Source organism: Danio rerio, chromosome 4 (assembly GCF_049306965.1).
Source record: "Danio rerio strain Tuebingen ecotype United States chromosome 4, GRCz12tu, whole genome shotgun sequence".
Taxonomy (NCBI): domain Eukaryota; kingdom Metazoa; phylum Chordata; class Actinopteri; order Cypriniformes; family Danionidae; genus Danio; species Danio rerio.
Window position 1 is genome coordinate 69,667,135 of NC_133179.1, and position 17,165 is coordinate 69,684,299.

Consider the following 17,165-nt stretch of genomic DNA (forward strand, 5'->3'; position numbering starts at 1 on the left):
TGAGACATGATTGTTTTATTAGACAGCAATAAAAAACAACAAATAGAAAATCATGAAACCAGGTGCAGCACACTTAAAATACAGCAGTAATGTATAGTAAAGGGTAAAATAAAGGACTGCGTGTATAAATATATATATATATATATCTACATTGACATGATAGCATCACAGTTGCTGCGGATTTGTCAGCTGCACATCCATGATGTGAAACTCCCACTCCACCACATCCCAAAGGTGCTCTATTGGATTGAGCTCTGGTGACTGTGGAGGCCATTTGAGTACAGTGACCTCATAGTCATGTTCAAAAAAACAGTCTGAGATGATTCACGCTTTATGACATGGCGCGTTAATATATCCTGCTTGAAGTAGCCATCAGATGATAGGTACACTGTGGTTATAAAGGGATGGACATGGTCAGCAACGATACTCAGGTAGGCGGTGGCGTTGACATGATGCTCAGTTGGTGCTAATGAGCCCAAAGTGTGCCAAGAAAATTTCCCTCATACCATTAAACCACCAGCCTGATCCTTTAAAACAAGGCAGGCATGCATCCATGCTCGTTGATGCCAAATTCTGACCCTACCATTGGAATGTTGCAGCAGACATCGAGACTCATCAGACCAGGCAACGTTTTTTCCAATCTTCTATTGTCCAATTTTGGTGAGCCTGTGTGAATTGTAGCCTCAGTTTCCTCTTCTTAGCTGACAGGAGTGGCACCCAGTGCGGTCCTCCGCTGTGATCTTCTGATTAGAAATGTATTTATCAGAAATAACTTTGCAACACGGTGAGATACGAGGGTCCTGCTTCAGTAATAAGTCCTCTAAAGTCATCTTTCCATCAAGCAGGTTTCTGTGTCAACCCAATGACTGATTGGCGACCTCACCGACTGGAGCGAAAGGTGGTAGTGACTCACCCAAACGTTTGTTTTTGACCACCGTAAAACACAAAGACGAATCCGCCATTCTCGCTGTCATATAGATCAAGGATGTCCAAACTCGGTCCTGGAGGGCCGGTGTCCAGGAGAGTTTAGCTCCAACCCTAATCAAACACATCTGAACCAGCTAACTAAGCTTCTACTAGATAAACTAGAAACTTCCTGGCAGGTGTGTTGAAGCAAGTTGGAGATAAACTCTCCAGGACACCGACCCTCCAGGACTGAGTTTGGACACCCCTGATATAGATTCATCAACCAGACACAGACCTCACAGATTAGTGAATGGCCGTGGCATCATTTAACGATCCGCGATCAGTAAATGTAGCTTGTGTAGACACTACTGTGCTACCTGCTTAAAATAATAGCTTCACTACTGAAAAGCCTTTTGATTTGGAAAGTAGCAACGCTACCGGCACACTACTGAGAAATGTAGTTGAATGTGCTGACAACAAAATCACACAAAAATAATCAATGAAAATCAAATTTATTACCTCATGGAGGTCTGGAGTCACACTCCAAACTGAAGTGGAAAAACACACTACAGGCTGATCCAACTTTGATGTAATGTCTTTACAACAAGTCAAAATGAGGCTCATTAGTGTGTGTGCGGTCCCTACATACATGTATGACCTCCCTACAATGCCTGGTCATGCTCCTGATGAGGTGGTGGACGGTCTCCTTAGAGAATCTGCCAACTCCTGGACAGTGCGCTGGTGGATGGAACGAGACATGATGTCCCAAATTGGATTTCGGTCTGGGGAATGGACTGGCCAGTCCATAGCAATCGATGGCTGCGTCCGAAACCGCCTACTACTCAATAGGTACTGCATTTGAATGTAAACGTACTACTCGGCTGTTAGAAAAGTGCGTTCTATACAGTATGAATGTGAGCAGTATGAATGGAATTCGGACGTACTACATCCGCCATTTTGTTATGGTCACGCGACCTACCTGCGTCATTTGCGTCGCTTCACTCCCATTCATGAATTCGCTCGCGGGGCATTATGGGATAGAGCAGCGTCTCGCAGAATCTCGCCGGAAGTAGTAAGTCATCCGGGTACTTCTCGCATACTGATTTTCGAATTCTATGAATTCGGACATACCACTCGGCTCGCATACTGATTTTAGCGTACTGTACAGTATGGAAGTATGCGGTTTCGGACGCAGCCGATGTCTTTGTCTTGCATGAACTGCCCCATGAGGTCCTTAATCAAGTCCAAATCAGTATAATCAAACGCTGCTGGCCTCAAATGAAGGCGTAGAACCATCTCAAGTATCAGAAGAAATGGACAGCTAAGTTAAATATTTGAGTGTCACTGCAAAGGGTCTAAATCAGGGGTGTCAAACTCAATTCCTGGAGGGCCGAAGCCCTGCAGTTTAGTTCCAACCCTGCTCCAACACACTTACCTGTAGGTTTCAAACAAGCCTGAAGGACTCAATTAGTTTGATCAGGTGTGTTTAATTAGGGTTGGAACTAAACTGTGCAGAGCTGCGGCCCTTTTGGAACTGAGTTTGACACCTGTGGTCTAAATACTTAGGACCATGTGGTATTTCAGTTTCTTTTTTAATAAATCTGCAAAAATGTCATTAATTTTGTGCGTTTCTGTCAATATCGGCTGCTGTGTTTATATTAATGAGTAACTTGAACGACTTTAGCAAACGGCTGCAATATAACAAAGAGTGAAACGTTCAAGGGGGTCTGAATAGCTTCCACAGCCACTGTATGATCTTAAAAGTAAAATCTGTAAAACCTTAAAAGGCTTAAACACATTAAGGGTGCCTATTTGCTGAAATCCATATTAAAATCGGTCTTATTTGTATTGCGCAAAGTATATTTGTAAGGTTTTTAAGCATTGTATGACTGCTGTATTGTTTAAATATTCCTGATGGTCACGTGACCATCAGGAAGAACTCAGCATCTCGTCTCTCAGAGTTCTCACGGTCTCCTGAGGTAACCTGGCATGACCGGTCTTCACAAGAACACGAGTACGTTCTCTGCATTCTTGGAATTGGGAAGCAGCTAGTTTCTTCAGGATCACTAGAAAGCTACAGCCAGATGTGTTGGATTTGAGTTGAAGCTAAACTCTGCAGTTGCCATTCCCTGATTTAAAACTATGGGGGCGACTTTAAAGGGTCACGAAACAGCAAACCACATTTTTTGAGCTGTTGACAGTCGTATATGTGTCCCACACTGCTAAAAACACTATTAGGACACCTATATTTTACTAAAAAGTGTAAATTGGTTGTTTTTGCATTATTTCAAGCAAATTCGTGCTTCCTGTTTGAAACTAATTTTTGAAGCTGCGTCACGATCATGACATAATAGCGTGTATTATGTGTACACGCCCACTTTTCTGACTTTTTCCAAAGTAGAGGTGTGAAAACACCCTGCTGAAACGAGGGGGTTTCATGGCCCTTTAAACAGGCATTTCCGTGGAGTAAATCATAGCATAGACACGAACAGGCGCAGCAGCACTGGATGTTTGTTGCTAGATTAATCGGCAAGACAGGGCTGAAATGCTCACTTATGCAAATCTTGAGGATTGCTATTGTGGCCAGACTTGCAGGCTTGCTTGGCCATGTGTAATTTGCGGGTCCTTACAGTGAACCTCTTTTCAGACTGAAAGCATGTAATCTCTTCTGTGTGGATCTTCATGTGCTGGTTGAGGTAAGTTTTACAAACAAATCTCTTTCCACACTCATCACATGCGAACGGTTTAATTCCAGTGTAATGAGTTCTCATGTGTATAGTTTGGCTCTCTTTACTTGTAAAGCCTTTACCACACTGCGTGCATTTGTAAGGTCTCTCTCCGGTGTGCGTTCTCATGTGAACATGAAAGCCATGTTTCTGAGCAAAACCCTTTCCGCATTGTGCGCAGGTGTAAGGTCTCTCTCCGGTGTGAACTCTCATGTGGACTTTAAGGGCTGACAATTGAGCAAATCTCTTTCCACACGGCCGGCAGGTATGCGGCTTCTTACCAGTGTGAACGTTCATGTGGGATTTAAGCAAATATGACGTAACGAATCTCTTTCCACAATGCTGGCAGGGAAAAGGCTTCTCTCCACTGTGAACTCTCATGTGCACCTCAAGGTTGGGCTTTTGACCGAAACTCTTTCCACACTCTGTGCATGAGTAAGGCTTCTCTCCGGTGTGAACTCTCATGTGCGATTTCAAACCTGATTCACTAATGCACCTCCTTCCACACTGATCGCATATTAAAAATTTCTCTCTGTGATTCTTCATGTGCTGGTCAAAGTATCTTTTCCGTTTAAAACTCTTTCCACACTGATCACATATGAAATGATTATCTTCGGCGTGAATCCTCTTGTGCCGGTTAAGTTGACTTTTAAAAACATAACTCTTTTCACACTGATCACACGGAAACGGTTTCTCTCCAGTGTGATGGATAATGTGAGAATTAAGAGTAGACTTATATGCAAAACTCCTTCCGCACTGTTGGCAGGTATACGGCTTCTCTCCAGTGTGAACACGAAAATGAGCTTTAAGACAACGCATTCGACTGAATCTTTTTCCACAATGCCGACAGGCAAATGGCTTCTCCCCGGTGTGAATGATCATGTGCAATTCAAGGTAGCGATTTTGACTGAATTGCTTTCCACATACAGTACACGAGTACGGTTTCTCTCCAGTGTGAGTTCTCATGTGAAGATTAAGGCCATGTTTTCGACTAAAATGTTTTCCACACTGATGACAGGGGAAAGGTTTGGTTTTCTCAGCTCTTTCACATGAAGTGTTCTTTGCCACTGAAGATGGTTCATCGGTCATTAAATCTTGGTGATTCCCATACTGATCAACCTCTTTAATTTCATTCACTTCCCGAGTCTCTTCTGACAGCACCATCAGCCCTAAAGTGAAAAAACACCAGTTAAAGTCACAAAACAGCAGACATGAAAACCAACACAGAATATCTAAACCATTGAGTGCTACAGGGCTCAGCATTAGGTCCTCTACTTCTATCTTTGTAAATATTTCCACTAAAAAGTTACTGTCATGCAAGGTTTCTGCAGGTCCTAAACTCTTTGAAGGTCTAAGATCTCATAAAGAGCAGTAAGTCTTAAATACATAATGTTAAGAAAGGGAAACTAACAGTTGATAACTTAACAACTGGTGTGTTAGATCATGTGAAGATTCAGAGTTGGAGGTTCAATAAAAAATAGATTCTTAAAGTTTGAGAACAAACTTTGAGGCTGGCTTGAGAAAGCCTGATGGTAGATGATAGATAGATAGATAGATAGATAGATAGATAGATAGATAGATAGATAGATAGATAGATAGATAGATAGATTGATAGATAGAAGATAGATAGATAGATAGATAGATAGATAGATAGATAGATAGATAGATAGATAGATAGATAGATAGATAGATGGTGTGCTAGCATGAGTCAAACAATTCAACCCCCGCTTCTCTACGATGTTCTGATGCTGAGATATAGCTGCTGTTATACCGTTCCTAGGTTATTCTGTTTTGTTGCTATGGAGTTGATTGACAGCTTAGACTGATGATGTATCAAAGCTACTTTCCAGTATGAACAGTTAAAAACAACCCCCATGTCTTTATCACACTGCAGCATGACGATATCAATCTGAACATCTATAATGGCAGTCTATGGGACAGTTGCTAGGGTGCAGTATGTGGTAGTTAGGGTTTGGCTAGAAAGTTGAAAGGCCATCAGTGATTGGCTGCTGGCTAGACTGAGTTAAATGAGCTCAGCCATTAGTCTGTAGGACAGTCTGACGCAGAGTTATGAACTCACAAAGTTTGGAAGTCTATGGGACGGTTTCTAGGGTCCAAAAGTGGATGCTAGGGCATGGCCAGAAAGTTTAAAGGTAATCAGTCATTGGCAGTTTGATAGACAGAGTTAAATGAGCCCTGTCTTTGACAGCTCGCGACTTCACCAGACGTTCTGAGTACATTTACATAAGACACCAATACTCAGATTTTAATATGATTAAGATTATACTCTTATTAAAAGTCTACCGTGTAGCCTAAGCAGTGATTTTATTACCTTAATGGAACACCGAGTCACGAAATGCGGAGGATTTTCTTTCTGTTCGCCATGCGGTGTCAACTTACAACAGAAAGTTAAAAATGAAACACCCGAAATTGCATGAAATTCTGGATAACCTGATGCAACTAATTGTTTTATACAAAAACTTGCCTTCAAAAAGTGCTTCCTTGGTCTTATCCACATTTCTTGCATGTTAAACACACGTCCACCAAAACAGGAAGTAAAAAAAAACCTGCAACTGCGTTAATTTTTTTTAACACGTTAATTATTTAAAATTAATTGCATGCGTTAACGCACTAATTTTGACAGCGCTAATATATATATATATATGTGTATATATATATATATATATATATATATATATATATATATATATATATATATAATAAATAAATAAATAATTAATACAATTAAATAAAAAATATATAATTTCTAAACTGTCTACGGTTCTATATTTATCTGTTATAAATGAGTAAACTTAGACATAAGGAATTTGGAAAAACGAATTGATCAGCACACATTGCGTAACATGCTTCATGCATGCAGTCTCCACGTGACCGTGATGAAATGAGCGCGGAACGGGAGAAAGGCGCCAAAATGGAAGATTTGGTTGGAAAAAGAAACGCAACATCGGTTATATGGAAGTATTTTGGATACAAAAATGTAAAAGTATTTTGTCGGGAGTGCCTGGCATTTGTGGCCACAACTCGCAGAAACACCACTAATTTGTTTGACCATTTAAGTCGGCATCACAAAGCACTGTATGACGAATGCGGAGCCAGATCAGATTGTCGTCCAAAGCAAAAAACTATTTCGAATGCCTTTGCCAGTGTGACGCCGTATGAGAAGGGATCCAAACGGCAGAAAGATATCACTGATGCCATTACATTTCACCTCGCAAAAGACACGGTACCAATAGACACGGTTACCAAACACGTTCTTGCAAACATGATCCGGTCGCGATATGTTATGCCATCACGCACTTATTTTTCTCAAATTGCCATACCAGAGCTGTACGACAAATGCAAGGCACAAGTGGAAACTGAGCTTTTGTCACGAGTAAAATATTACGCAGCAACAACAGATTTGTGGTCCAGCCGAACAACCGACCCCTCATAAGTCTGACTGTACACTTTGTGGATGAGGGCTTCCAGCTGAGAAGTCGCTGTTTGCAAACAGCACTTTTCCCCGATGACCATACAGGCGAGAACATCGCAATGGGGATGAGAGAAGCATTGGCTGCTTGGAGCCTGGATGAGAAACGTCTCGTCACTATAACTACAGACAACGCTGAGAACATGGTAAAGGAGGCCGCCCTCAACAAGTGGACCAGGTTGCAGTGCTTTGGCCACCGGCTGCATCTTGCAATTGGTAAATGATATCCATGCATTTTACTACTGTTGCTTTTGCTATCTAGGATTTGACTTTCACACCTGTGAATCGATTCAGTTGTTCCGAAACAGAGATTACAAATGTTACATTGTTGCTCTTTGCTCTTGGTTTGGTTCGCTTTCACACTGCAAAGTTTCTAATCGGACCAAAAGAGCTAAAACAAGTCACGTGCGAGTAAACTCTCCTCCCATTGGTCAGAGTGTCAGGGTTTTTTTTGCAGCGTCCCGCTAAGCTGTTAGGAGAGGTGGTGGTTTGGTGGTGATTGACAGGGTGCGCACACGCGACGTGTCTAAGGAGAGATGCTGTGGGGAGGGGTGAGAAGGGTACGCGACGATGCCTATTTGAGGACCGGGAGGGAGACGCGAGATTACCGGGAGATCATCACTCGATTGCGGGTATCCGGAGACTTGCGAAACTTCCCGCCCTACTCATAATTCTCTCTTCATATAGCCGTATGCCTATTACATATCCATAAAACACTGTGATATAACCGCGCCCTGATTGGATCGCTTTCTCACTGCAATCGAACCGCTCCAGGGTTCGTTTCAATCGAGCCGAGACCGCCTCACTCAGGCGGTCTCAGAGCGATTACTTTGGCGTGTAAAGAAGCGCATTTTCCCTGTTCACATATGTCAAACTGCGCTAACTGGGCAAACGAGACAGGTTCCGAAACAAAAGTGTAGCTGTGAAAGCACCCTTAAAATAATAAAAAAAATTCTAAGTTGGGTTATTTATCATATTGTTTTTGTTTTGTAATCTAAGGCAAATTTAATTCTCTGAAAGCTGCTTTTCCCGAATATTTATTTATAAAATAAATTGTATTCTCCATTTGTTTACAAGACTCAAAACTTAATAATGTCCCTATATTTGGGTTTTGATAAGGTAAAGAAGTAAAATAATAAATAATAAAAGTGTAAAAAAAAATTTAATAATATTATAATAGAAAATAATATGATATAAAGAAAAAATTTGCGAATATTTATATATGATATTTAATGAGAAATTTATTTTTTATCTTATTTATTAGAATTATTAATATGCAGTTTCTTAATTTTGTTTTTATGTTTCCAGAAAATGCAGTGAAAAGGGATGGACGCATCGATCGTGCTACAGGTATCTGTAAAAAGCTGGTGGGTCACTTTTCTCACAGCTGGAAGGCCAGAAGTGCCCTAGAAAAAGCACAGAAGGCCCTAAATTTACCAGTACATTCCCTCATATCAGAATGTTAAACAAGATGGGGTTCCAGACAGATGATGATCAGCAGAATTTTAGAGCAGCAGAAGGCTTTAACTCAGGTTTTGTCTGAGGACAAGACGGCAAGGCATCTGATTCCAACCTGGCAAGATATAGATGTCCTGGAATCTGTCAGCAAGACACTGCTGGATTTCACAGATGCACTCTCAGGAGAAGATTATGTTAGGGTCTCCTATGTGAAGCCGGTTCTTCACCTCTTCAGCACTTCAATGCTATTAACGCATGATGAAGACACTGACCTGACTGAGACCTTGAAGAATGAGATGTTGCACTACATAAACGAGAAATATAAAGATGATGCTACTCAGGAGCTGCTAGATGTGGCATCTTGTTTTGACCCCCGATTCAAGATGTACTACATTAATGCAGACAACAAGCCCAAAGTAAAGGCCAGAATTGCATCAGAGATGATGGAATAACAGGAAGAGATCGTAAGCTGCAGCGCTGAGGTACAGCACAAAGTTGCTGAAACATCCCAGGCTAAAAAAGCCAAGAAGTCCTTGGGAAGTTTCTTTAAACAGAGTGGAGCTACAGCAAAGAGTGTTTTCTCTGTAACCATTAAGGAAGCTGTGGAAGCAGAATTAAACAACTACTTACTGACACCTTCTATAGACAAAGAGGAGGATCCACTTGCATGGTGGAAAACACACAAAGTAAGCTTCCCATACCTCGCCAATATCTCTCTATTCCTGCATCAAGTTCCCCATCCGAACACGTTTTCAGTGCAAGTGGCAACATAATCACCTGCCAACGTTCAATTGTCAAGCCTGCAATGGTGGATAGACTGGTGTTCTTAGCTAAAAACCTCTAAACTCTGAGCAAATTAATGCATAGAGAAAAAGCACCAAATAGGTGTATCTAAATATTTAAATTTAGATTATGCACCAGTTGTGAGAAAGAAAGCAAATGTATTTCTTATAGAGGTATTGAAGTGTTTAATCTTTATTTGTTAGGTTGTTACTTTTAATATTTCCCAAATGATGTTTAACAGAGCAATGAAATTTTCACAGTATGTCTGATAATATTTTTTCTTCTAGAGAAAGTCTTATTTGTTTTATTTCAGCTAGATTAAAAGCAGTTTTTAATTTTTAAAAAAACATTTTTGGGACAAAATTATTAGCCCCTTTAAGCAAATTTTTTTTCGTCAGCGCTACCAAGCCGACCAATCACAGAGCTTACACTAAGTGTCGTTGCGACGTGTAGTTACATTTTTTGAGAGGTGCACATCAGCGACGCCGACGGCCACGGCGAAGGGCTATGCGTCAGCGCCGTAGCATACGCCGGCGTTTGACGCAGAAGTATAAATCAGCCTTTACACCCCCTATTAGTGGTCACGCGCTAGTTGGAGCGTCTTCATTACTTGCAGTCGCTTCCCTCGCCATAGTAAGCTACCAGAACATAGCGCATATGAGATAAATGATCGTTTGTGATTGTTACTGAACAAATACAAAATTGTCCGCGTCTGCATCATGGTGCACTGAAAAAACAATTCATTTTGACACCCCTATATTTAAAGCACAAAAGCAAAACCCATTTCTGAATGGCTGAAACTGAATTTTAGGAGCGCAGTGAAAATATATAAAAATAAATAGTGTTTTTGCCTACTAAATGTACATGTACAAAGCAAAGCAGTTTCGTTCATTTGAACGCAATTACTAGAGCAGGTTTTATTTTGCTGTAAGAACAAATAGAGTCTGGCTGCAGATTTGCACTTGCACGCTCACGCAGCCACGTTTTCTCTGCAAGTGACGTCATTTACAAATTGCCACCTGTGTCCAGTTGCATGAAAGTCCTTGGGTAATTTAACTTAAAGGCTGATTTATACTTCTGCATCAAACGGCGGCGCATGCTACGGCGCTGATGCATAGCCCTTCGCCGTGGCCGTCGCTGACGTGCACCTCTCAAAAAATGTAACTACACGTCGCAACGACGCATAGTGTAAACTCTGTGATTGGTCGGCTTGGTAGCGCTGACGAGTCTGGGCGGGACCGAGAGCCGCGCGAATGGTGCGAGCCTGATTGTTTACAAGTGTGGAGTCCCGTTAAGGAGCTCCGGATGGAAAGTTTTGTTTTGTGTTTACCTCATAGTTAAAGTTGTTGCATGTCCGCCGGTTCCTGCCTCAAAATGAGCGAGTTTGAGCCACGTGTACATCCCGGAAGTGTTCAGGAAAAGCAAAACATCAGCGAAGAAACTCGACAGAGAGACACATTAACACCTCACTACCAACTAGCGTTTCGGAAGTGTTAATGCAGACCAACAGAGACAGCGCGCAGAAGTATAAATGCACAGCTATGCACATTGCATGCGCCGTGGGTTACGCCGGTCACTTGACGCAGAAGTAAACCAGGCTTAAGGGTGTCTCTGAGGGGGAGGAATCTCTGAGGTAACGGATTTCATTAAGATGGTTGCAACAAACTTCTTGTCTGTCACCCTACCTAAGTGCCTTTTGTTTCACTGTGGTTTCTGGCAACATACGGCGACATGCGCCACAGTTGTTATAGTTACGTAAACAGATCGTAACGAACCACGAATGCTTGCCTTACAACAGCTCTGCAGTAATGTTACACATCATCTGTGTATTTCTTTCCTTTAAGCAAGTCGAGATGTTCCCTTATCAAGTCGATCTCGACATTATGTTTGGAGGACCTATAAAACTGGACTGGGATCATGTAGAGACTGTTGAAGCTGCGCTGCAACTGTGTTTTCATTTGGATGTACTCCTGTGCAGACGTCCTAACTTATCAAGAATAGTTTCCCATGTCATTCAAGAATCATTGGTGGAAGTGCATAATGTGTATCTATTAGTTCTCCTTGAAATGTTTAAAGGGCCATGAAATTTCAATAAAGTAGTGATATCAACGTACTGTAAACTAAGTAACTTAGAAATCATTTTTACTAAGGTCTGTCTTTAAACACTGAAAGAGTACAGCTGACCATACCAACTATAACTTTGCCATCTGAACGAACAAAGAAAGGGTGCTGATCGCACACACTTACCGAATCTGTAGACACATACTGGAGCTGCGTCTTTTTTTTTAAAGGAGACGAGCAGCAAATCCGGATCTCACCATAGATGAGAAATCCTCTCTTGTAAAAATGTTCTGTACAAACGTATTTCAGCCGCGTGTCGCGTACACGGATCCACGCGTGAGTTCCAGCAGCGCTCTCATAGAGAAAAAAATGAAACAAAACCTTTACATTATAAAAGCAACACTGGCAACCCGTATCTCCAAACAATTCTTATTCTTTTCCCACAACTTTCGGCAACACGACGTGTGTCGTCTCTCTGCCGTCAAAACATTGTTTCAGGTACAGTCTAAGAAAGCTAGCATGCATATTAATGAAGCTGCAGCGCATACAAAATAGAGCACGCTGATTGGTTTGAACCAAGCCATACTCATGAATGAATGCAACGCACTCAGAGACGTAATACGGGACGCCCCGGTACAGACATCCAGTCTGCACGCTGGAATACACGCTATTATCTCATGGCCGTGACGCAGCTTCAAAAATTTGTTTAAAACCGGAAGTACGAATTTGCTCGAAATAACTCAAAAACAACTGATTTTCACTTTTTAGTGAAATATAGGTGTCCTAATAGTGTTTATAGCAGTGTGTGACACATACGACTTTCAACAGCTCAAAAAATGTGCTTTGGTGTTTCGTGACCCTTTAACATAAAAAAAAAAAAAAAACACACGGCAAATTTGAATTTTAGTTTTATTCATAACTGTGGAAGAATACCTTGTGTGTATATTTAGCCCTGATAGTTTATATAAATAAATAATCTTTGCTGGTATGAATGTCAATAGTAGCCTGCCTAGGGAAATTGTGTAAATGTGTTGAATATACTAAGCGCTTTTCGGGGGGTGGGGGTGGGTTCTGTCATGGTGTACAACTTAAGTACTTAGAATTATTTGACAACGTCGTCACTGTCAACGCAAACCAACTGGAAACTTACCTTTGGCTTATTTGTGTGGATTTCAAGTCACTTGGATAAGAAGTGTAGGTGCCTGAGCATGCAAGCCTGAGGATGCAAGTGCAACTCTGCAGCCAGACCCTTCTGGTGACAACAGCTTAAATAGTGTTTAATAAAGAGCTGAATATGGGAATCCCTCTATGACCTTCTGCCCCAAACTGACACTATATTTACTAATAAACCCTTAATGGCTTTCAGCAATAGAATGATTTCTTATTCTTATTTAACAGACAAATAAAAAAAAAATTGTTGAGCATTTAAAAGTGTTTCTTAAAGAAAAGAAAAATTTACTACCCATGCACACCACTGACAGGTCAAATCTTCTCTCTCTCTCTGCTGTAGTGTTGGTGCTGCTGAGAGATTGAGACGCATAGAGTTATGCAAAAACGAATACGATTAATATCAAAAGCAGAATCTCGTAGCTGTGCATTTATACTTATCTCTTTTGGTCTGCATTAACACTTCTGAAACGCTAGTTGGCAGTGAGGTGTAAATGTTCCTCTGTGTCGAGTTTCTTCGCTGCTGTTTTGCTTTTCCTGAATACTTCCGGGATGTACAAGTGACTCAAACTCGCTCATTATGAGGCAGGAACCGGCGGACGTGCAACAACTTTAACTATGAGGTAAACACAAAACAAATGTTTCCATCAGGAGCTCCTTCGCGGGACTCCACACTTGTAAACAATCGCTTCATCAGGCTCGCACCATTCGCGCGGCTCTCAATCCCGTCCAGACTCGTCAGCGCTACCAAGCCGACCAATCACAGAGCTTGCGCTACGCGTCGTTGCAACGTGTAGTTACATTTTTTGAGAAATGCACTTCAGCGACGTCGACGGCCATGGCGAAGGGCTATGCGTCAACGCCAAAGCATACGCGTGCGTTTGACGCAGAAGTATAAATCAGCCTTCATACTGGTTGAGCATTGATATGCCATCCATGCCCGAATTGTTGGCGTTTTCTATGAGGCTCACACGATGTGCGACACGCCGCAATTCGGTGCCTTGCGTTGCTTAGCATTGAATCAAGACCGCTTGACGTGAAGTACAGTAAATAAACTAGAAGAGATGTGATGCTGTTGACAGCGTCAATGTGTGCTACAGTCACAATAGACTTCCAATGTAATAAGAGCATGTTGTTTTACCGTGGCCGAGTGAATTAAGTCATCAATCAAGCTTATAAAAATAAATAAACAAATAAATAAAAAAAATCGCACATGTGTGTGTTCTTTTCTCTTTGTATTAAGATGCACCTCTTTTCTATATTCCCTCTTTTGGATGTTACCAAGCCTCTCATGTTAAATGACAACATATGGACTGAACAAATATGGTACACTCTGTTTTTCCACCGTCATCTCAGGAACTCTGGAATGATGCGTATATGTGTGTTTGTGCATATATGTATGTATATATATATTTTTTATTCTTCTCTTTCAACGCCGAGGTTTTGGTAGGGTAGGAGTAATGTAATGCTTTAAACTGTTAATGCAAAAACTCAATAAATACATATAAAAAAAAAAAAAAAAACGCACATGTGCGACTAAATATATTTTCCAGTTCGCACATACCTATTGTTAGTCGCAAATGCGAGCGAAAAAGACTTTGGAGTGGCCTAGTTAAAGTCCTGTCCTGAATCAAATTGAGATGCTGTGGCATGACCTTAAAAGGTTTATGAATCCCTCCAATGTGGCTGAATTACAACAATACTGCAAAGATAAGTGGGACAGAAATCATCCCCAGCGCTGTTACAGACTCGTTGCTAGCTATCGAAAACACTCAAATTAAGTTGTTACTACAAAGGGTGGCCCAGTTATAGGGTGCAGGGACCAAACACCTTCACAAAGGGCTACGTAGTTTTGTCATACGTTTTTCCTTCATAATAAATAACCTTCATTTGTCAAAACTGCATATGCCGTTATCTTTCACAAATATTTAACTTTGTTTGATGATCTGAAACATTCAATTGTGACAAACACGAGATTTCTCTAAAATATTATTGATTTGTTTAGAGCTGCACACTTGATTGAGAATTAAATGACTCTGAGTTCAGCTTGGAGAAGTAAAAACTAACCTGTTTGCTCCTCAGGATCTTCATGTTTCAGTGTGAACACTTCTGTAATCCTCAGTTCTTCACTCTCCTCTTTAAGAGACGCCATCTTTATAACAGTAGATGATAATGAAGAGCAGATCTCAGTCGCTTCTCCAGGAGTTTTCCTCTGCGTTTAGTCACTTTCCTCAGTTTAAGATGAGAAAAACAACAGAAATAAACAATAAAAATGAATGTGTTGACCAGTGTAGTTATTAATATTGCACATTTATCAACACAGAGAGTTTGTAAAGCTAGCTTGTGTGCATTTACACTGTTTTGACTGGATGTCAGAGGTAATATTAATCACAATATAACATGTTTAAAAGTACCTCAACAATGGTCACAGGCAAAACATCACAAACAATACAGTCAGCTGTAGATTATAGAAAGAGACTACAATATAAGTCACATGTGTTCTCCATTTTAAAGCTTGAACACTGCTGGAGGCAGAAATCGTGTCCAGGTAATATTTTACATCTTTACAACTAAATAATAAACCAGTTTAACAGAGACAGAAAAGCGTTTGCGTGTCAACAATGTTGCCTTTTTCTTCTACTCGCACTAATTACGTCGTTTTGTACTTAAAGTAAAAGTTAGATTGACTATTACACGGTTACATTTGATGACCATTCATTTAGCATTAACATTAGTTGAATAGTAAACTATAATTCAGTTTAAAAGAGGCTGCAGGGTTTAAAACACAAACCTCTGTTGAACCGCAAACACGAAAGCGCTGCGCAGACTTGTTAGGTCATTGCAGAGTACCAAAATAAAAGTCTCACTTAGAACTGAGGGATTTGAGGAAGAATCAACTCAACAGTCTCCAATAGTGCACACTTTATTTTAAAGTAATATAAAAGTATCATTACTTATTATATGTACATTGTGTGTGTGTGTGTGTGTGTGTGTGTGTGTGTGTGTGTGTGTGTGTGTATTTCTGACTAAAAGACAGCGCCTTGTATTATTCAGACTGTAAAAAAAAAAAAAAAAAATATATATATATATATATATATATATATATATATATATATATATATATATATATATATATATATATTATTTTTTTTATATATATTATAATATGGAAAGTTTTGAGATCCGGTTAAAGTTTACAGCTAAAGTTTACTGAGAGGAGGAGTGGGATATATTTGTGTCTTTAAATGAATTTACTGAGTTTATCTCACAAAAATATTCCTACACAAATGTAAAATTGATATTGAGTTAGAATGCTGTTTTTGTGAAAGCTTCAATGAAACTATTTCACATTTATTTTTTGTCTTGACAACATATTCAACTTTTTTTTGGATTAAAGTTGAAGCTTTTATTGCTCGTAATATTTTTAAATCATTTTTCTTACCTTATATACATGTGGTTTTGGGTTAGTATGTTAAGGATCACTCTTTAAAAGACGCTGGCTTTATTATAAAATGTATTTTATTATTATGTAAATTTCACATACAGTTTAAGTCAGAGTTATTAATCCCCCTGTTTATTTTTTCCCGAATTTCTGTTTAATGGAGAAAAGATTTCTTCAGCATATTTCTAAACATAATAGTCTTAATAATTCATCTCTAATAACTGATTTATTTGATCTTTGCCATGATGACAGTAACTAACATTTGAATAGATGTTATTCAAGACACTTCTACACAGCTTAAAGTGACATTCAAAGGCTTAACTAGGTTAATTAGGCAAGTTATTGTATAATAACTGGAAAAAAATATAGCTTAAAGGGGCTAATAATTTTGACCTTAAAATGGCTTTAAAAAAATTAAAACTGCTTTTATTCTAGCCGAAATAAAACAAACAAGACTTTCTCCAGAAGAAAAAATTATTATCAGACAAACTGTGCAAATTTCCTTGTTCTGTTACACATCTTTTGGGAAATATTTAAAAAAGAAACTAAAAATTCAAAGGGAGCTAATAATTCTGACTTCAGCTGTATATAAGTTCAAGCTTGCCAAAAGTAAACCTCTTTTCATGGTGCTAGTAAAAGAGATTCAAATAAAAGTGATTTCTAAATTTAAAAATAGAAAAGAAATTAAAACAATTCATGCACAAAACTGGAATATCGCTTAAAAGACGTGCGAATAAAGCAGTTTTTCCGTCCAACGAGTCAAAGAAAACAAAATCCTCACTTCCTGATAAACTTGCAGCAAATATCCACAGTACAAACAGAATTTGTTGAGGTAGGAGTAACTGCGTCAATCTTTTATATATTTAATAAATGACTTTCAACTCAGAGGACAATGCCGACAAGCAATAAACGCCTTTAAAACCATGAGACGCAGAGCGCAGATGCTCTTGACAGTTCTGGAGGTTGTTAATAATATAGGCATGGGACGATAACCGTTTTCAAGGTATACCGCGCTATTGGAAAAGTCAAGGTTTTAAAACCGCCTAAATTTTCTGCTATACCATTCCTGATATACGTAAGATTTTTTATTTACGTTTTTGTTTTTTAGGACAACACTATCTCCAGCAGAAAA

At 39.7% G+C, this 17,165-nt stretch overlaps 1 protein-coding gene across 7 annotated transcripts in view; it reads right to left on the minus strand.

The window, feature by feature from the left end:
• LOC100333228 (uncharacterized) overlaps window positions 1-17,165 on the minus strand; it is a 21,276-nt gene continuing 4,111 nt past the window's right edge. Inside the window, exons 1-3 of one of the 7 annotated variants that reach the window (XM_009301013.5) lie at window positions 15,383-15,439; window positions 14,659-14,816; window positions 1-4,801 (exon numbers count right to left, since the gene is read on the minus strand). In XM_009301013.5, the coding sequence (XP_009299288.2) occupies window positions 3,456-4,801; window positions 14,659-14,743 (1,431 nt within the window). In that variant the 5' untranslated portion in view covers window positions 14,744-14,816; window positions 15,383-15,439 and the 3' untranslated portion in view covers window positions 1-3,455. Of the gene's footprint in view, window positions 4,802-11,610; window positions 13,208-14,658; window positions 15,440-17,165 lie in introns of those variants that run through there. The other 6 variants (XM_002661833.8, XM_073948476.1, XM_073948475.1 and 3 more) reach the window with 6 other exon arrangements.